At 45.2% G+C, this 21,141-nt stretch overlaps 2 protein-coding genes across 7 annotated transcripts in view; one reads left to right on the top strand and one right to left on the bottom strand.

Moving 5' to 3' along the window:
* Positions 1-3,664, top strand: part of RABEP1 (rabaptin, RAB GTPase binding effector protein 1) — a 79,232-nt gene extending 75,568 nt beyond the window's left edge. For all 4 annotated transcript variants that reach the window (XM_073315425.1, XM_073315423.1, XM_073315424.1 and 1 more), the window contains one exon: positions 209-3,664. In XM_073315425.1, coding sequence (XP_073171526.1) covers positions 209-310 — 102 coding nt within the window. In that variant the 3' untranslated portion in view covers positions 311-3,664. The remainder of the gene's footprint in view (positions 1-208) is intronic.
* On the bottom strand, positions 3,482-21,061 carry NUP88 (nucleoporin 88). Of its 3 annotated transcripts, none has more exons than XM_073315427.1 (17): positions 20,798-21,061; positions 17,806-17,975; positions 16,253-16,378; positions 15,970-16,056; positions 14,164-14,340; positions 12,763-12,949; positions 11,954-12,104; positions 10,615-10,713; positions 10,330-10,420; positions 9,446-9,547; positions 7,697-7,855; positions 7,307-7,432; positions 6,752-6,817; positions 6,369-6,443; positions 5,733-5,859; positions 5,365-5,483; positions 3,482-4,102 (listed from the first exon to the last, which is right to left on the bottom strand). In XM_073315427.1, the coding sequence occupies exons 1-17, from the start codon at positions 21,032-21,034 to the stop codon at positions 4,039-4,041; spliced, it is 2,163 nt and encodes a 720-aa protein (XP_073171528.1). In that variant the 5' UTR covers positions 21,035-21,061; the 3' UTR covers positions 3,482-4,038. The 3 variants fall into 3 exon arrangements, with proteins under 3 accessions (XP_073171528.1, XP_073171527.1, XP_073171529.1); XM_073315426.1 differs by having other exon boundaries at positions 3,609-4,102; positions 6,369-6,449; XM_073315428.1 differs by lacking the exons at positions 3,482-4,102; positions 5,365-5,483; positions 5,733-5,859; positions 6,369-6,443 and having other exon boundaries at positions 6,754-6,961.
* Positions 21,062-21,141: the final 80 nt, after the last annotated feature.

Genomic DNA, 21,141 nt, shown 5'->3' with positions numbered 1-21,141 from the left:
CTGAATTAGACCCTTGACAGACCACAGAGCAGGCGCACTGTTTCTCAGTGGAGAGTACAGTCCCACTGTTTCATGTGCAGAAGTGGGCAGTGTGGATATGCTGACATAGCATGTCGGAACAGATAGCGTCCACACTAATACCGGATCTTCCAGTTTGAGAAGTATTGCACGCATTTTACGAGCTCATTGTATTCATTGCTTTTTGTAGGTGCAGTTGGAACGGATCCGGCAGGCAGATTCCTTGGAGAGAATCCGTGCAATCCTGAACGACACAAAACTGACAGACATTAATCAGCTTCCTGAAACATGACACCCTGATGGGCAGGGCTCCAAGGCTGCCTTCGGGGCTTTTAACTCCTCTTTATAGCAACATTAATTATTTAACTCTAACTGAAAGAGCAGATGATGACAGAGGGGAGCAATGACTGAGTTTGTTTCTAGAGGGGAGAAGGTTTTGCACAGGGCAGGAAGAGAGAACCAGGGAGCCTTGCAGTGTAGAAGAGCATTTTCTAATGGGAACACTAATGGGTGCAGTGGTGTTTTCCATGGTAAGTGGAAACAGTCCTTTACATTCTGAAAAATATTTTTTTTTCCTTTTGGCCAACTTCTTAACCTAATATAGAGATCTGGAATATTCCCCCCGAATACTGTGATCAAAGTAGCTGCTGGAAATCCTGTTGTCCCTCAAAACACATTGAAGAGCAAAGTGATTGAAGTTTTTCTGTTTTGAATAGTCAGTAACAGTATTCAGCTAGCAGACAGCCTGAGGTGTAGTGTGCTGTATGAATATTTTATATTAAAATATGAATTTATTAGCAGGACACTGGATATTGATCTTCTTTCCTAACTCAGTGCTTTTTTTTAAACTTTTAGTTTTTGTTGAACAATCTGAGTGCTGTTGAAATGTGATGGATATGAGTGAGCTGTGCGTCTCAGGAGCGGATCAGTAAAGAAGGGATTGCAAAGTAAAATTCTGGGGTTAAAGAAATGCACTATTTATAACCTCTTCTTCACAGGTTTAATTTAAAAAATGGAACCATAACTGATCCTTTCTCAATTTTAGAACAGAGGTGTTGCTAGTCCCATATTTGTGTTAAGACTGTTAACAAAACTCTGTGTACCATTTAAGCAACATATAGGGCATTTGCACATCATCTCTGCTGGGGTGAACGTCACTCTGTGTGAACTAGCTTTTACCCAGTGTAAATTGTAGTTGAAAAAGAAAGATGATTCTGAATTAAGGAAAAATTCAAAGTCTCTCACATGCCACATGTAGGGTGGGTTAATAGTACATGCAACACGCATCAGTCTGTATCGCATAGCACAAAAGCAGCCTGAACTGCGTGATGCTGCAGGTTTTGTTCAGGTGCAGTGCATCTCAAATATGGTGTCCAGATATTGCTTAAAACAGAGGCAAATAACTCAAATCCTACTCTGCCCCTTAACTACACACTAAGGTAACACTATGCAACGAGACTGTGATGTTCTACACAGGTGCTAGGTTTGGGTTTCTTGTCATACAAAACAGTATTATAACATGACTTTAAAAAAAAAAAAAAGAATTCCATGCAGGAGATCAGATGATGATGGCTTATCTGCCACTGTACTACTAAGTGTTGCAAATTCTGAATATTTGGACTGGCCCCTGCGATAACTGAACTAGCTCTAACCTTTGAGAGGAACGGAAGTTGTCAGTTGATCAGTGTTTCAGCCTTTACTAATGAAAAGGTTAGTAGGAATATACTTTCTGAATATTAACATTGAGCATCCACAATTCTTAAGGGGGCATATGCACTATATTGTGTGTACACACTTGAAACATTGGGCCTGTGTTTGGCAGCAGGAGTCACAGGAAAAGCAACAGTTTATATCCCCTTAAATTAGCTAACCTTCTACAATGCAGTGGTGGTGGTGTGGGTCCCAAGATAAAGGTGGGTGAGGTAATTTTCGTTTTATTGAACCAAGGTCTGTGTGTTGGTGAGAGCTTGTTTCCACGAAAAGATATTACCTCACCCACCTTATGTTGCTAATGTTCTACTGGTACTTAAACCTGGTAGCAGTGCTTTAAGGAGGGCAGCTCTTTTATGTGAACTGGAATAAATAGAACATTAAATTCTTTGTAGCACCTAGTAGCCTGGCACAAAAATAATTAACTTTTGAGGTGAGGTTGCTAGGCTGCATATCCCAAACTGGAAGAAAGCAAGGAAATAATCATTCAACATCTTTTCTGCACTGAGTCACTTCCTCTTCTCAGCCTCAACTCTGCTCATTGTTTTCACTGAAATGGCTTTCATGTACTGCATTTCATGTAGCTGTGATGCCTTGCTGCAGTCTTCAGGACAAGTGAGTGAGTGAGCGGTCATAAAACTAATATAGAAATTACAGAATGGAAACTTGCATGTTGGTGTACTAAATTTTTATAGCCTGGAAAGGTGGCTGCATGTAGAATTAGGATGAGAGTAGGGGTACACAGGCTCTGGAAGGGGAACTAAATGATTAATCTTTGCTTTTACAGAGTGTATTGTGTGATTCAGTTCAGCAACCTCACTTCAGGTTTTTGTGTTTCTCAGACAGCTATGAATACTGATGTATTATTTTCCAGTCTCACTTTGCTACTCCATGTTCCCTTTCCCTACCTTGATCTTCTTTCAAACTATTAGGTACCAGTGTTTAAAGGTAGAGTGTAGTGTGGGCATGGGCTCCTTACTGCACACTCAGCCTCTCACCCTATGGGCAGGATAGAGTGAGTCCAAAAACAAAAGGCTTCTAGCTTTTGTCGAATGGCAAAGATGAAGTGGTTGACTGCAGTTCCAACAACTAAGCTTAGAGAACTAGACTGTCAAAAAACAGAGGCCCTATAGCTGAGCTGCTGTTAGACTGTGGGGATAGTGCTGGTTTAGCCAGAAGAACCCAAAGGTGTGAGAAAAGTAAGACACTAAAATTTCTTCAGGAAAAGTCAAACACACAAAACTCAGGTGCCCTCTGGAGAGCTGTCTGCCAAAGGTGGGGACTGAATTCACAGTACAAACAAAGCATCATCATTTTGGCATGAGTACCACTGTATCAGGAAAATTATCCCTCTATTATAGAAGCTCCTGGAATCAATTTGATGTGAGGGTGGTTAGTTTTACTGTTCTAGCTAACATGCAACCTAGTACACAGCAAAAAAATGTAATTTAGAAAATGGACTGTTCAGTGTAGACTGTAAAATGAAAAATATTCAGTGAGTTTCATAAACTATTCCTAATACTTGTGTAGTCTTAATCTGTGCAACTAGAATGTTTTTTGCAGCATGTCTAGTACCCTCCTTTCCTTAAAGGCTTTATTTTGGCACTTCTGCATGTGCCCTTGTCAAGTAGTGCAGTACTACTTCTTAAACCTTAGCTTGACCATGTCACTTTTAGCGGAAGCAGGGAAGAAGTCAAGCATCCGTAGTCAGTCCCTTGAAGTCTTCCTGAAGTAGACATACAACTGGCCTCTCCATTCTCTCTTTTGATAAAGGCAAACTGAGTGTTTGGAAGTGAATACTGCATTTCAGTGGTATCCTGTGCAATTGTGGATGTAGAATTCTGCTGTCTACAGAATTCAATGTAACCATTTGTTAACTGTATTGAAGGTGTGTCCTTATGAAGAAAGTGTTCCAAATTAAACAAAAGCTGCTGAAGTGTGTGCGCTTTTCTGGTGTTTCTAATCTACTTTCTGCCAGAGGGGGCCTTAGAGCTTTCCTTCCTGAAGTAAAAGTCCCCTTCCTAAATCTTGCTTTTTTTCCTTAGCCTGATTCACACATTGGATAGCTGTAAGCTTAAAATGTTTAGTTCCCTTCTCCTTATGGAGACAAACTGAGCTTGTAAAAGGATCTTTTCTTATCAAAAAAGTGTTTTATTCAATATTGAGCCTTTACAAAATATGAAATAAAAAGCATATTGTGCACCACAAACAGTTGTTACTGATAAATAGATGTGGATTGTGTATTCTTCCCCCTTAAAATATTCCTTGCTGCCAACGTCAAAAGCATTTCAGCCCTTCTAGTGTGGGGACTTAGAAGTTCACGTGGCTTCTGATGTCATTGATCTGTTTTACCATTTCCCTTATGTGTTCTCCCCTGCAAGAAAGTAGACATGAATTGAATTGTACAATGCTGTAATTCTGAGGGGGTGGATGTGACAGGTCCTGCCTTCATTGGAAGATACTAAAAGCCATTCTTTGCTGAAAGAGGGAGGTAGTATTAAAGGTAAGGCTTTCAAAGTGCTTTAAAAAGCTCATACTGAAGGTAATTCTTCTTGAACTATTTAGCTGGCTAGCATCTCATAAAAGCTGTTGGTTAAGTGTGAGGCCAGCCGTATCTCATACATCACTGTTTGGCTTCATCGGCTCCATTTTATCCCCCTGATGACAACCGTAAAATTATCCAGTAGGGTTGCTGTGCAAGATGGAACAGAATCCAGCTTTACTAAGTCTTAGGTGCATGGGCTCCACAACTACACGTACATACTGAAATTGCCTAGGGAACACTATTCCTTGGTTTTGTAGGAGTTTAAGAAAACAAGTTTTCCAGAGTCTAAACTCTTTACAATTGACCTAGTATGTTTAAATGACACAGCAGCAGTGCTCCAATAAAAATGCAACTTGATGGAAAGTTCAATGAAGACTTTCCAAGTTTCACCACTCAGCGATGACATCACATCCATGAATTTGTCCATTACCTGCTCAGCTTTCTAAGCTGCACCAAGTCTTTCGATTTACCAGTAGTTAGTTGGCTAGCTGAGGGTCTCTCTCTACACCTCACTCAGACTGTGCCTGCAGCTCCTAGAGACAAACCTGAGGTACCTGCCCCGTGAAGCCACAACCGCATTGGCGCAGGCTAGCCACTTGAGTATGTACCCAGGCTCCAGAACGGTTCATACAACCCAAACGGTCACTGTTCAGGTATGTCTACACAAGCTGCAATCACACCCTGAGACAGCTGTAGTGACAAAATGACTTAGGGTAACTAAGGCTCCCAGCAGGATAGAAGTTTTCAGGGAAAGGGGGAAGCAGCTGAACCCTCAGGCTGGCATGAACTCTTTCCACATGCTCCAGTCTTTTTAGATAAATAGTGCTCTCTCTAAAGTAAGCTCAGACCCATCTACTTCTGGTCAAATCTTCAAGGTTTCTACAGAATAAAACAACATAAGTGAGCAGCTATTTGTAATAAAGCAGCTCCCAGCTTTGAAGATAAACCCTTAAATATCAGTATATCGACTCTTAATGGCACTGTTTGGAGTTTAAACTTGTGATAGACCGCTTTCAATGATGGGGAGTTAAATACACTCACAAAATCAACCCAAAGCACAAGGAGCCCAGCTTGGAAAAAAGTTAACTTACTCTTCTTTCAGAACTGTCTGGATGCACTTGCTCTGGTAGGCACTGAGGGTTATGGTAGGTTTTCGTGGATTGATCCCCTTTTCCATCTTTCTCTGCTGATAATCCTTTTTCATTTTCACCTAAAAGTAGCATGATAATGGACTCCTTAGAAACCTTATGAAACATTCAAGAGTTCACTGTTTCATTGCATATGATAGAGAATAGGGATTGAGCAGCAGACCAAGTGTATCCTAAAAGCATGTAGAATACATTGACAGTTTGCCCATAACTGCAGAAAACATGATTCATCCTGTCCCTGCATGCTTCCTTCCTGCCACATTTTCCTCTCCACTCTCTATCTTCAAGTTTCAGTGCCGCCTCACGCTCACCTGTTTGATAGCATTTCCTAAGTGCTGCAGTTGATCATGTATTGCCTGTAATTCTTTTTTCATGTCTCTCTCGCTATCTGACAGAACTGGAAGCTGAGAGTGAAAACTGCGAAGCACTTTCTTCATCCTTCATACACAAAAAAAGAGTGAAAGGTAACTTTAAAACTTCTGTACATCACCATTTATGTACTAGGCTGTTTACTATTTGTAACTGCTGCCTCCCCACCCCCCCCCTTACTGTGAAGAATTCTTTTGGGATGTCCCCTATGTTTTGCATTTCTTAGATACTTAATATCCAGTTTCTCCTTCCTGCCAGAAGGATGTAATCTTTCTACAAGTCAGTTATTCTCTGCTGCTGGAGGCTTCTTCTGTGCCCCCTTGAACCATTAACATTGCTGAACTTCACCAGCAGAAGGTGTGGCCGTAACACTAAAAGGTTCATTACTGGATTTGAAACCCACAATACACAGCCAAATACATTGGGCCTCTTTTGGTTACATTGACTTTGCAGGTACTGTGGAAAAGCCAAACTGACAATTCTTTCCCCATCCATCCCCCCCACCCCCCGTGGCAGTGTTCTGAACCTCAGTAGCATCCAGCACTGATGAGGAAAAAGGCATCGGACTCTGTGCTCACCTATTCATAATATCGTCTTGTTTTTCTTTAGCTTCCTCATACTTCTCAGCCAAGCGCTCGGCCATTTCCCGCAGGCTGTTCCTTTACACAAGTCAGAAACATTCAAAATTACGGGGAAAAAAAACATTCCACGTACTTGTTTGAAAAGGGGCTAGTGAAGCTTTGAAGAGCTGGGCTGGATGTTAAACCTGTGACCCAGTCTAACTCTTCTGTGGGGTCTCTACAACAGTGCAGGTGTCTAAATGTGGTTAGTCCCACTAAAAACCTAATCAGCCAATTGGTTAAAACTTTTCTGAACCATTTAATTCCTATACACATGAAAGCAATTAACATGTCATGATTTAGTTAAAACTGACGGAGCCAATTAAACAGGTCCAACTCACCTTTCCTCTTGACAGTACTGAAGATCTTCCAGTTGTTTATTTTTCTGTGCCCTCAGCAATTTCACTCTAAAATGATAGTTGAGTCAGAGGCCAGTCCATTCACAAGGGAATGTAATGATTAATGGTCTCCAGAGACACGTAGAACAAAAAAGCCAACAAAACTTGGACACTCTGGAGAGTTGAAAGTAGGTTAGAAGAGAAGGGATGCCTCTAAAGAGGAAGAGAGTTCAAAGGGACAAGGAAGAGTTATTCATTGTAATTTCTCATTTTTAGTACTTGTGGCAAAGCTGTTACCATGGTCAAGGTCTCTGTAGATCCCCAGGCATGGAGGCAGGTTGATTCTGTACATCATCATCCATTTGGCTAGTAGGTGTCAAGTACTTAGAGCAGGGCTCCCCCCCAATGCTTCCTTTCAATATTTCCTTGCACCTACTATCTTCTGTAAAAGTACAAGCATTATGCTGACATTCGTGTGGTACTCCTGTCCTGTAACTTGAATCTATCATTTCTGGAATACAAGCTTAAATGTGCCACATGTTTGTGAAGCCATGTTACCTTTGCTGGATCTCCTCTTTTGCCAGATCCTGTTTCAGAATATATTCTTCTCTGAACACTTGTGTGGCTCTGCTTAGGAGCTGAAGACATTCCTCTGGGGGAGGAGATGCATCTTTGTCAGCACACCTTAAAACACACAGAACAAGCTATTTGTGTACATGCAATCCCACTAACAAGTGTTTTTTAAAAGGTAGATTCTCTGCTAACCAGGGAAGTCCTCTCAGAAGTCTGTTTAGGGTGGGAGGCACTAGCAATAGCAAACTGAAGTCTATTGCAACCCTCCCCCCATATCAATGTCCCAAGACACAGATAAAAAGTTCTAGGGTGCACATTCCTTCTATAATGTAGTCTCCTCCCTCCTTTCGAGTCCCATAGAAAAAAGTCTCATACTTCAAAAGCAATGGGTTAGCAGAGCTGCGCTGCAGGATGCTTCGGATATGCTTCTCAAATGAATGTTGTGATTTAGCTAGGATACGGAGAGGTGAGACCGTAATTTCAGTGTCCTCTCTGGTACACAGGAGCGGAGGGGATGCCGGATGGACTGTCGTTCTGCCAAAACAACACACACATCTAAGTGATACCTAATGACACAGAACTTTGCTTACAGTATATTTTTCTTTAAAATATCAATGGAATTTAAAAATTCTTAAATGACATCAGTTTGAGACACATTAGGGAAAACCCTCTATCTACTGGGGTATTAACAGAACTGCTGTGAACCATGGCCTGTGCACCACTCATTAGCAGAGCACTAGATCCAAAGGGTCTGATGGGAACAGTCATGGAATTGTTTCAACTCTATGGCTATGGCAATTCCAATTGAAGTCAAACATGGCAGAGTGAAAACCTAAAATGGTACTTGTATCTACACAGGGCCAGAGACAGCAGGCTGCCAGACTGTCATTTAAATCACAGCCAGGATTATCTTTGATTGCTATACAGTACTTGGATATCCCAGTGAAAAACACTTTAGAAAAACGTAAATGAGAAAGTCCTCATGGAACTAGCTCTTCTTTTCAAAGCAGAATATTAGTTTGGTATTTGAACAAGATCTGGACACAAACTACCAAGCCAGAAAAAATATTCTCTAAGAATAATTTAGCTTGAGCCACTTTATTTTTCCCTTATGTTTAAAGAAACAATACCAAAATCCCCACACTTTGACAGTGATTTTGAGGACTTCCATTCTCTCCTTCATGCACACACAACCCCGGTAGACTTCACAAACCCAGTGGAGAGATTAAGCCCCTAAATGCAGTCTGACAATTGCATATACTGCCTCAAATGTATTTAGCTCCGGGATGTTGCCGGCCCTAATGTTTGTAATGCACTTTGAAATCATCAGGTGGAAAGTACCATGAAAAAGAATTATAGCAGTATTTCAAGAATCCTTTGCTAATGCTTCTTGGCCCAACACAAAGAGTGATTCTATGGTGTCCTAAGCATTGCAGGAGTTCTACGTTTATTACATTACTCCTCAAAATGCCCCCTAAAACTTCATCGATTGGACCATTTCTGGATGAGCTGGCATTTTCTTACCATAAGAGTTATTTAAAAAGAAATAAGCTGTCAAGCTCAAATCTATTTTATAAGCACTGTCGTCACCTGCAGTCACCTGGTAACAAGGTGGCACAGTTAAAATGTGCAGCTTTGGTCACTAAAAATATTAATCCTGCAAAAAAAATGGAAAAGTGGATCCCCACCCAACATTGATGCCTGGTCCAGTGATAAGGCTGCCTTCACAGCTAACAAACCACTGGCATTCCGCAGAAGGGGAATGCCTGAAAAATTAAAAGCAATTTGGGCTGATTTTAGAGGTCTATGATTAATGCAGACCATGAAGACAGATATGTTGCTTCCCTTCCTTTCTGTCTATCCTAACCCCCCCCCTTACTTACTTTGTATATTATAACACTTGTACTTTGGTATATTTGTTGTATTTGGAACAAATTAAAAATAATAAATATGAAAAAGAAGAGCAGAAGTCAGAGTTAAACTGGCAAGAGGAACAGAAAACAAGTCTTGAGACACTGAAGCAGTAACTGATAAGCATTTGTAAGAATGCTTCCAGAACACAGGTTAACTAAAGACAAGGGAAAAGCACGAATTTTAAACCAATTAAGTAAGAAAACTACATACAGAAGAGGCCTCGTGATACATTCATAGGTGCTGGTGATGCAGATCATTGTGGGCCCTAAGATGTCAGAGACTATCCAAAATCCTCTAATTGGAGCAGGTTGCCTGGGGAAATAAATAGATAATTCAAAATACCTTTTGTCAGTGCAGTAAGAATATATCCAGAAAGTTGTATCCATCTACATCCATCAACTTGGAGGCCAAATGTTTCACTGAATTAGGACATCTTTCTTAAATAAGGTGCACAAAATACTTTTACAGCTAAAGCACACTTGCACTCTCTCAGATAAGCATCTTATAAGTAATCACCATTTTCTCATGCAAATTATATAAGATATTAGCCTTCCGCTGACTATGAAATAAAACCAGCTTGTGGACTCATCCAAATACATGACATCGCATAATTGGCTCTTTACCCAACAGGTAATATCTTGCACCAGATTAGGGATGCTTTGCTGGCTTGAAATTAGTTATTTTTATTGGCTGCGTCTGAGCTTTAACATTCCATAAAAATACAGTGATGGAGAGTCTAAAAGCAGTATGTGTTTTAGTGTTCAGGTATGATAGAAAGTCCCATTAAATCCCTAAGTCTTGCACTAGGGCAGCTAATGTTGGTGACAATCTCACAAATGTTGTTGGTTGGATGGGTGGGGTTCAGACACTACCAAACTGGGAATTTCAAACTTAATTCTATATTAGAATGCATTTGGGGTAAACACTCAACCCTAAGATACCAACTCTTGGTACTCGGAGTTTACTCATTTGTGATTATTTGGATTCTGTCAGCTCAGCCAACAAATTAGCTTATTCAGGAGGAATCTTGAGAGTTAATACACATAACAGAACATTTATTCACTCAAGGGAAATGGAGGACATTCGGTTCCTACCTGCATGGCAATGGCTTTGTACAAAGAATATGTTCCACAAAGCACTTCTGTTCTGCTCCAAGTTCTTGTAAACTGTCCTTGTCTTCCTCATCTACAAAGACAGGAGATTGTTTCAAATGCATTATGTTCAAGATTCTTGAAATTACAAACCACTTTTTCGGGGGAGGTCTACACATTCTGGATAATACCACCACCATTCTCAGATACCAGTTACCTTCCACAGAAGGAAGTAGCCTGATAAACGAAAACACTTCCCCTCATGTGGAAGACCATTTCACTACTCACCTGACCCAAGGAATTTGTGAAGTTTGTGGAGCCACGTTAGTCCAACACTGTGCACACCAGCTTCGTGTATACAGTGATATCTAGAGGGACATTTAGGATCTGAAAATTAAGCCGTATATATGATTAGAACAAAAAAAAAAAACAAACCACAAAATCATTCCTGTACGTCTATATTCAGCTAGTGCTGAAGGTTCAGCACTCGACTCAGATTGGCCCTTCATCTATTTTGTATTAATGCTTACACTGCAAGAGCTACCCAGTCCCCTTTTCCTGCACTCAGTCCAACCAGTTGAATCGGTGACCTTTTTTTTCGTAATTACAGTTTCATTTATAAACAGATCATAAAGGGATAATAAAATAATAGGTGTTCTAAGCATGTTACAGATATGCTTAGTAGAGGTTACAGGTAATTTTAAGACAAATATTGACCTAGTGGACTTTATAACAATCATTGCTTAACCCTTTATAAACAATGTATGGAATCTTAGTGCAACCCGTGCCAGTTTACTCCTAACTTTATTAAACAAATAAAGCCTGGCTATACTTTATACCCACCCAATTTTCAAGTTCTCAGCTATATAACATAAGCCTTGCAGTTTGTCATTTGTCCTCACGCTTTAGCAGCACACACGCTGCAAGTCTGCAGAAATGCATTTGCACCCTGTAGTTATATATTTAGTAGCAAAAGGCTTTAAACTCTCACTCAGCACAACCTGCACTAAAGAGGAAGGAAACATTAGATAACTTCACCCTTTTTAATGGTAGTCATCAGAAGAACAACAACAAGTGCAAAGACGTCTTTGGTCCATCAATGGCTATTACCCAAGATGGTCAGGGACGCAATGCCATGCTGTGGGTATCCCTAAACATTGAACTGCCAGAAGCTGGGACTGGATGACAGGGGATAGATCACTCAAAATTGTCCTGTTCATTTCCTCTGAAGCATCTGGCACTGGCTACCAAAAGGATACTGGACTAGATGGGTCACTGGTCTGACCCAGTATGGCCTTTCTTATGTTCTTTTTAAGTCTAAAGAGCTGCAACTCCTACCTCTGGGGCTGTGTAGAGACAGCAGGTACTGAATGCTTAGACTCATTTAAAAAGCAATTTCAGCAGCATCATTGTGTTCTCATGAGACTTCCTTTTTAAAATTAGCAATAAAAATTTTTTTTAAAAAAGTTCTGAATCCTGTTAACAGATGAGGTAGCTTCAACAGACTCCAAGGAACTGTTTTCAAAACACTGCTCTGAGTACAGCGATAAGGTCTACATTACCTAATATATCAAATTTTGAAAAAGTGAATTAAAACAGCAATAGTATTGATTAATTGCACCCTTACCTCTGTACAATTTAATTGGGCAAGAGAAGTCAGATTCTAAAGGCTCTTCCTCTTCTCCTGATGCCAGTTTCAGTGCAAGTTCCAATTCAACACATTCAAACACATACAGAGAAGGGATGAGGTCAGATCTTGGGTCCCAAGACTTTTCTGACTGTAAAAAGTATTTGAATGCATCTGTAAAACATCTTTCTAGCAAAAATACCATTATAATAGCAAGAAGAAGAAAATGTTACTTAGCATGGGAAGGGTCTTTCCAGCATTTAAATAAAACACATCCTTGTTTCCTGAATGGCAGCCCCTAGCAGTCACTTCTTACAGCCTGCAGGGAGGTGCTGAAGAGGCTTTCCAGAACAGCTGCTCTTTTCATAAATCAAGCAGTGGGTGGTCCCTGCTTAATCCCCATGAATTTATGATACTCTTCTATCTTTAGTGTCACCTATCATGCCTCTGCAGCTAGTGATGTCAGTTTCTCATCAGAGTTAATAATTTTAAAAGGAGATATTTTTAAAAGACACTCGCCACATTTCTGAGAAAACAAATAAGCATCAAGCTGTAGTTTGGTTTATTTAAACCGAAGATTCAGACTAAACATTCATGTTGGCCCCTTGCTAATCAGACCAACATTTAGGCTAAAATAATACCTAATGATTCTATTTTAACTTTAATGTTGGTCTGATTAGCAAGGGGCCGACACGAACATTTCTTTTGAATGTTTCCATCCAGGAAATGAGGATGTGGGACAGAAAGATAGACAGAGAACACCACAGGAACAAGTGACATGAGAGAGGTCCTAGGAAACACCACCCTACCGTTTGCTCATCATCCTCTTCTCCCTCCAGTACCACACAGTGATAAAGCATTCCTGACTCGGTGGCAATCACCAAGATGTTGGGAACACAGGGCAGGCACAGAACAGCACAAGCATCATAGCCATAGTTATCTTCAGCTGTGGGGTGCATGGGCAATGGGCCCAACAGCTTGCCAAGTTTTCCAGTGCTGCAATGAAGAAATGAGGAAGTGCTTACTGGAAGACTAAGGCCCTAAGTTTCCAAAATTGTCTCCAGTAATCCCCTGCGAAAGAATGAAAGCCAAGGACAACAGCTAGGGGAACACATACGTTTACTAGTTTTTCTTGCTCAAGTTTGGCAACCTGAAATCCAATCTAATGAAAATTAAAGGTCCTGGGCTACATGCACTGCATGGTGCTCTCACACAAAGGAATGAATCTTAGTAATAGTCTTTTATTGTCTCAGACTAACAAACTTATCAGCCAAAGGAGTCGACAAACAGTGCCACACCCCTTTACGAAGGGCTGTACAACGCGCTTAGAGAGACAAGCTTATTTTTTAGGAACAAATGTCAATATCTAAGAATTTATTTTTCAGTGTTTCATTTTTTTATTGTACTGCTCTCAGGTTGGGCTATGAAAAGGACTAGGCAGCTTCACTTTTGTTTATAGGCAGTTTCTCGCCAATTTTACTTTATTTCTCACGCACTAGGAAGATGTGTGCTGCAGTGTTTGCAACCTAAATATAAGAAATATTTTTTAATTTTAATTGCATATCTAATTAAATCTAGATTGCAATTTTTAAGTGTCATTTCTATTGGTCTTAAAGGTGCATATCCCTTTCATATAACCTATCATTTGACTGGAATCCTATTCTAGCACCTTCCTAATGAGACCCAGGCTGCAAGTCCCTAAGATCTCAAAAGGGGTTTGGTTATTTGAAGCACAGCCTCACTCTGAGCTATGGGAGCTCCTGCTTGTCACACACGAGGAGCCAAAAACCTCAAGAGTCAATATGGTACCTTTAGAACAGCTGATTTTTAACAAAACTCTAGTTTTCCACTCAAATTTGATCGGAGAGCATCCCTTTTAAGTACTGTGACACACAAGTGGGTTACCAATAGTGGGGATTGAAGCCAGGACCTCTGGATCTAAAACAATGAGCCTCTACTACCTGAGCTCAAGCCAGGTCTATTAGCTTAAAGACTAAAGACTGAAAGCTCTATATGGTCCAACCATTAGAGTGGCCCAAAGACTGGGTTACAATATAAAAAGATGGAACTCAATAAGCATCTGCTCCTGAATCCGGCACAAATCTTGATATAAAATATAGATCAATCTGCACAGAGATGAAACACACGCATATAAGTGCTACATGAATCATATTTTAAACAAAATTGGTCATTGTACTGTAAGTCCCTACCTTTGTAAGAGGCTAATATATGTGAGAAAGGTCTCCCCATTTTCATACAATATGTATAGTGGATATGCCAATACTTCCTCTCTCCCTCGCTGCCCAGCTATGTTCTTTGGAACAGATACCAGAGGCCCAAAATCAAATGCCACTGCAGTCTCTCCTAGTGATGCTGTGTACGCTCTCCTGGGGAAGGAAGAGAGACAGACCAAAAATTACAGTTAGTGATGATGACTGACTGCACACAATTATTGGCCTCATTTCAAGTAGCATTTACTGTTACTGTCAGGGTTCCTTCCCCACTCTGATCTCTGGGGTACAGATGTGGGGACCTGCATGCAAGACCCCCAAGCTTATTTTTACCAGCTTAGGTTAAAAACTTTCCCAAGACACAAATTCCACCTTGTCCTTGAACAGTACGCTGCCACCACCAAGTGATTTAGACAAAGAATGAGGGAAAGGACTACTTGGAGTTCCTGTTCCCCTAGAATATCCCCCCAAGCCCTTACACCCCCTTTCCTGGGGAGGCTTGAGAATAATATCCTAACCAATTGGTTACAAAAAGTGAACACAGACCCAAACCCCTGGATCTTTGGACACCGAAAAAAAAAATCAGTTCTCAAAAGAAGAATTTTATTTAAAAAAAAGAAAAAGTAAAAATCCCCTCTGTAAAATCAGGTTGGAAGATAACGTTACAGGGTAACAAAAGATGCACAAAACACAGAGGAACCCCCTCTTGCCTTAGCATCAAAGTTACATCAAAACAGGGATAAACCTCCCTCCAGCAAAGGGAAAATTCACAAGTTGAGAAAACAAAGATAAACTAATACGCCTTGCTTGGCTGTACTTACAATTTCTGTAATATGAGAGACTGGTTCAGAATGGTTTGGAGGACATGGATTGATGTCCGGTCCCCCTTAGTCCCAAGAGCGAACGAACACAGAAACAAAGAACCCAAAACAAAGCCTCCCCCCGCCCCCCCCAGATTTGAAAGTATCTTTTGTCCCCATTGGTTCCTTTGGTCAGGTGCCAACCAGGTTATTTGAGCTTCTTAACCCCTTACCGGTAAAGAGGAATTTTAGGCTACCCTTATGGTTATGACTGTTACATTAGATAAATGTGATTAAGATTTTACAGTTATGGATCGGTCCTTTAGCCAACAGTATTTTCTGCAATAGAAATCTAAAGACGGGTACTGCCCCTCTCTTCAATTAAATGCATATGCTAGAGTCTCATTTCCGGGCTCCAGGGACTCTGACTCACGGGCTGTTTCAAAAGAACACTGCATATGGCATCTTACCTCTCACCTCCACTGAGCCTACTGATTTCTTACTCCATTTCTGAAACTCAGCTACCAGCCAGCCCAAATATGTGGCACTCAGAGAGGTGAGGATGTAGTGGTATTTTCAGTGCAATATATTAAGCCATGGCTTGGCTGTTGGAGAGCAACAAGTTTCTCCATTTCAACTAGGTCAGACACAAGATAGGAAGGTAAGCTCCACCTATTACATTCTCTTCTCAAAAGCCCCTTTTTAACCTTTGTTTAAGATATTATATTAACTTTAAAATATTTTGCTTTTGTTGCTCCCTCTAAAATGGTGAGGTGGGGAAAAAACAAGTTCAGCTACTTTGCTGGGAAGAGGAAATAAAAAACAAGCTATGGAAAAGAAGGAAATAAGATTCCCCCTGTGAATTTATCACAACACTTTACGCCATCTTTTCTCCAATCACTTTTCCATCTCTACAAAAACACATTTGGTACATCAGCAAGTTTATCCTGTTGAGAGCATTTCAAAATCTAAAAACTGCACAAACCCTTTATTGAGCATTAAACTCTCCTCCTCAGCATCTGAAAGAGCAATCACCTTCACAGGTGTCTGCGGCACCTTCAGACTGTAAATCCTAGAAGAACAATGAATACTTTCATTAAGTCATAACTTCATACATGACGAGTCAGTACATCAGTAGTTACCATCCTGAACTTTTCTATACTATTTTTATGTTGTAATTCCGCATGCTTACACATAAGACAACATAGTAAACAACTAGTTCTTGTACTAGAAAAAACATTCAGAAGAACAAACAGAAATAGGTTTACCTTATAGTGTTATCTGAAGTCAACAGCACTACATGAGGTTCTAATGTCTCACTGGGATACCAGGCCACATGTTTTAGGGTCAGGGATGTCAAACTAGTGAAGAACCTTTCAGCAACAGGAATGGTGCTACAAAAACAAATTTACACCGTTATAAAAGGCACACCATCAAAACAAACTGCTTTTATCTTATAAGCATTTATAACCATCACCATAGACAGATGTTTTAATCCTGACTAAAATATGTGTTAGCATAAAGAATGGTTCTCTCCCTATCCATTCAAGTAACTAATGAGTGGACGAAACAAGTGCGTTAACCCTTGAAATCATCTATTAGATGTACTTGTCAGAGTGCTGCTTCTATTCTAACAGATGTTTGGACCCATATATCTATCACACCTATTTATAAATCAGGAACAGAATAGTTTCATTGTATGATCACTTCCACAAGTGTTTGAAGGGATATGCAACAACTCAAAAATCCTAAATTATTGTGGTCATGTTACCATGGCCACAAAATGCAGGCATAAACAATGACATGTTTAACCCAAACAGATGAGAAGAATCAGCAGCCTGAAGCAACACAATGTGTCAGCTATACAGCAGCAATGGTAGAGCTGGATCCCAGAGACTGAGCCTTTGTGGCCTGGGGTCAAAACATCCCACGTTGCATGACACTGCTTTTTACACTGTAAATACAAATGCATGAAAGACTTATGATCCCCCTTTCAAACACAGTTTTCCCGTTGCTAATTTGGTACAAGTAAAAGGTGCTATTCTATTTCACTTATTCAGGTTGAAGTTCTCCATTTACACACAAAATAATTAACATGTGAAGCAGTAAGGCACGCTAACGTTCCTGAGCCAAAGGAAGCAGCATTAAGGAGGTCAAGTCTCCCTGTCTATTCAGTCCTTAGACTCTTCCAAGACTGCCAACAAAAGTGATGAGGATAGGATGATAGTTCAAGTGATAGAAATTCCAAGTCACAAAAAAAAAAAACCCTTTCCCCTGGGGCAGGTTATCCCATAACTACCTCCCCACAGGGTTTCTTGTGCCTCTCCTTAAAGGATCTATTATTGGACACTATCAGAGACAGGGCAGTAAACTAACTGGACCACTGCCTATATTCTCATGCAATGCGAATATTTTGACCATTAGGAATGAGGATGAGAAACCTATTCTATCACACCGTTTCTCCGGTATCCCAATTTGCCTGTGAGGCACACTGACTATTTGAAAATTGTGTCTTAGAAGGTCCTCTGTGACAATGCTCATTGAATTTGTGGAGGCTCTTAGCCCCATAATCCCAACTAGCTTTTGACTCAGCTGAGAGCACGTACTGTACCTCTCTCAGACCAAGGTCTCTTATCAGACCAAGGTACTCTGCTCCTTATATATGAAACTCTTCTTTCATATTTTCTGCTCTGTATCTTACACTCAGCATATATGTTATATCTTTTTGCACAATTTTATTTGATTGGAAAAGACCAGAGGCTCACACATGAAGAGTGTCAAAACAGAATGTGGTTAAACGTCTGACTGAAATATAACCTACCTACAATTAACTGTTGGTTTTCCACCTTCAAATTCTGAGTTCTTTCCCCAGCGCTTAGGCAATTCCAGTACCATCAGCCCTTTAATGCCTATGAGCGCCACATGATGCTGGGTGGGACTTAACAGGGTTTCATAGACCTCAAAAAGGGGTGGATTTATGCAGACCAGGGTCTGAAATTTAAAAAGTTTCAGTAAAACACTAATAAATAGGTCCTTAAAAAGTACTAAATAGTCATGACAGGTTTCAGATTAGCAGCCGTGTTAGTTTGTATTTGCAAAAAGAAGAAGGAGTACTAGTGGCACCTTAGAGACTAACCAATTTATTTGAGCATAAGCTTTCGTGAGCTACACCTCACTTCACGAAAGCTTATGCTCAAATAAATTGATTAGTCTCTAAGGTGCCACTAGTACTCCTTTTCTTTTTGTAAATAGTCATGAGTTAACATTATATTAATTATTTTGGAAACATTCACTGACTTGTAAACAGATGGGACGGGACAAGACAGGGAGGGGCCACCCCCCTCAGTTCCGGCCCAGCCCCCCTAGCTGCACACACCTCAGACACACATTTCCCACACCACCTGGTACTGGCCCAGCCCCCCAGGCTCCATGCCCCTCAGACACCCCACACCACCCAGTACCAACCCAGCCCCTGCACTCCTCAGACACCCCCCAAACACACTGCCTCTGCGGATCCTGCCCAGACCTCCTGGCTCCGCGCCCCTCAGACCCCCCAGTACCTGGTACCGGCCCAGCCCCCCAGCTCTGCACCCCTCAGACCCCCTCCCCCAACAGTACCTGGTACCGGCCCAGCCCCCCGACTCCGCGCCCCTCAGACCCTCTCCCCCCCAGTACCTGGTACCGGCCCAGCCCCCCGGCTCCGCGCCCCTCAGACCCCCGCCCCCCCAGTACCTGGTATCGGCCCAGCCCCCCGGCTCCGCGCCCCTCAGACCCCCGCCCCCCCAGTACCTGGTACCGGCCCAGCCCCCCGGCTCCGCGCCCCTCAGACCCCCGCCCCCCCAGTACCTGGTACCGGCCCAGCCCCCCGGCTCCGCGCCCCTCAGACCCCCGCCCCCCCAGTACCTGGTACCGGCCCAGCCCCCCGCCCCCCCAGTACCTGGTACCGGCCCAGCCCCCCGGCTCCGCGCCCCTCAGACCCCCGCCCCCCCAGTACCTGGTACCGGCCCAGCCCCCCCGACTCCGCGCCCCTCAGACCCCCGCCCCCCCAGTACCTGGTACCGGCCCAGCCCCCCCGACTCCGCGCCCCTCAGACCCCCGCCCCCCCAGTACCTGGTACCGGCCCAGCCCCTCGGACTCCGCGCCCCTCAGACCCCCGCCCCCCCAGTACCTGGTACCGGCCCAGCCCCTCGGGCTCCGCGCCCCTCAGACCCCCGCCCCTCCAGTACCTGGTACCGGCCCAGCCCCTCGGGCTCCGCGCCCCTCAGATCCCCGCCCCCCCAGTACCTGGTACCGGCCCAGCCCCTCGGGCTCCGCGCCCCTCAGATCCCCGCCCCCCCAGTACCTGGTACCGGCCCAGCCCCTCGGGCTCCGCGCCCCTCAGACCCCCGCCCCCCCAGTACCTGGTACCGGCCCAGCCCCTCGGGCTCCGCGCAACTCAGACCCCCGCCCCTCCAGTACCTGGTACCGGCCCAGCCCCTCGGGCTCCGCGCCCCTCAGATCCCCTCCCCCCCAGTACCTGGTACCGGCCCAGCCCCCCTGGCTCCGCGCCCCTCAGGCCCCCTCCCCCCCAGTACCTGGTACCGGCCCAGCCCCCCTGGCTCCGCGCCCCTCAGGCCCCCTCCCCCCCAGTACCTGGTACCGGCCCAGCCCCCCTGGCTCCGCGCCCCTCAGACCCCCTCCCCCCCAGTACCTGGTACCGGCCCAGCCCCTCGGGCTCCGCGCACCTCAGACCCCCCCCCAGTACCTGGTACCGGCCCAGCCCCCCTGGCTCCGCGCCCCTCAGACCCCCTCCCCCCCAGTACCTGGTACCGGCCCAGCCCCTCGGGCTCCGCGCACCTCAGACCCCCCCCAGTACCTGGTACCGGCCCAGCCCCCCTGGCTCTGCGCCCCTCAGACCCCCCCCCCAGTACCTGGTACCGGCCCAGCCCCTCGGGCTCCGCGCCGCTCAGACCCCCGCCCCCCCAGTACCTGGTACCGGCCCAGCCCCCCTGGCTCTGCGCCCCTCAGACCCCCCCCCCCCAGTACCTGGTACCGGCCCAGCCCCTCGGGCTCCGCGCCCCTCAGACCCCCGCCCCCCCAGTACCTGGTACCGGCCCAGCCCCTCGGACTCCGCGCACCTCAGACCCCCCCCCAGTACCTGGTACCGGCCCAGCCCCCCTGGCTCCGCGCCCCTCAGACCCCCTCCCCCCCAGTACCTGGTACCGGCCCAGCCCCTCGGGCTCCGCGCCCCTCAGACCCCCTCCCCCCCAGTACCTGGTACCGGCCCAGCCCCCCTGGCTCCGCGCCCCTCAGACCCCCGCCCCCCCAGTACCTGGTACCGGCCCAGCCCCCCGACTCCGCGCCCCTCAGACCCCCGCCCCCCCAGTACCTGGTACCGGCCCAGCCCCCCGACTCCGCGCCCCTCAGACCCCCGCCCCCCCAGTACCTGGTACCGGCCCAGCCCCTCGGGCTCCGCGCACCTCAGACCCCCCCCCAGTACCTGGTACCGGCCCAGCCCCTCGGGCTCCGCGCCGCTCAGGCCCCCTCCCCCCCAGTACCTGGTACCGGCCCAGCCCCCCTGGCTCTGCGCACCTCAGACCCCCCCCCCAGTACCTGGTACCGGCCCAGCCCCCCTGGCTCCGCGCACCTCAGACCCCCCCCAGTACCTGGTACCGGCCCAGCCCCTCGGGCTCCGCGCACCTCAGACCCCCTCCCCCCCAGTACCTGGTACCGGCCCAGCCCCTCGGGCTCCGCGCCCCTCAGACCCCCGCCCCCCCAGTACCTGGTACCGGCCCAGCCCCCCGACTCCGCGCCCCTCAGACCCCCCCCAGTACCTGGTACCGGCCCAGCCCCTCGGGCTCCGCGCCGCTCAGGCCCCGCAGGCTGAGGGTGCAGAAGGCGCCGAGCTCCGCGTCCCACAGGAACAGGTCCGCGTCCAGCCCGAAGATCAGGCTGCGGGTCGGGCCGGGCGGGCTGGGTCTCTCCGCGCTCTGCTCCCGCAGCCGGCACAGCACGGCATGGTGCGGCAGCGCCGCCCGCCACTCGTCCGCCGGCTCCCCCTCGGCCGCCATCGCCGCCACCCCGGAACAGCGCCGCCCTCCGCCAGCCAATCGCCGGGCAGGGGCCGGCTGGCTCCTCAGAACTACCGCTCCCAGCGTGCACCGGGCGGGGGCGCAGA

This window comes from Lepidochelys kempii, chromosome 17 (assembly GCF_965140265.1).
Source record: "Lepidochelys kempii isolate rLepKem1 chromosome 17, rLepKem1.hap2, whole genome shotgun sequence".
NCBI classification, from domain to species: Eukaryota; Metazoa; Chordata; order Testudines; family Cheloniidae; genus Lepidochelys; species Lepidochelys kempii.
Note: the sequence above shows the minus strand (reverse complement) of the source record. Positions and strands in the feature narration are given on the sequence as shown.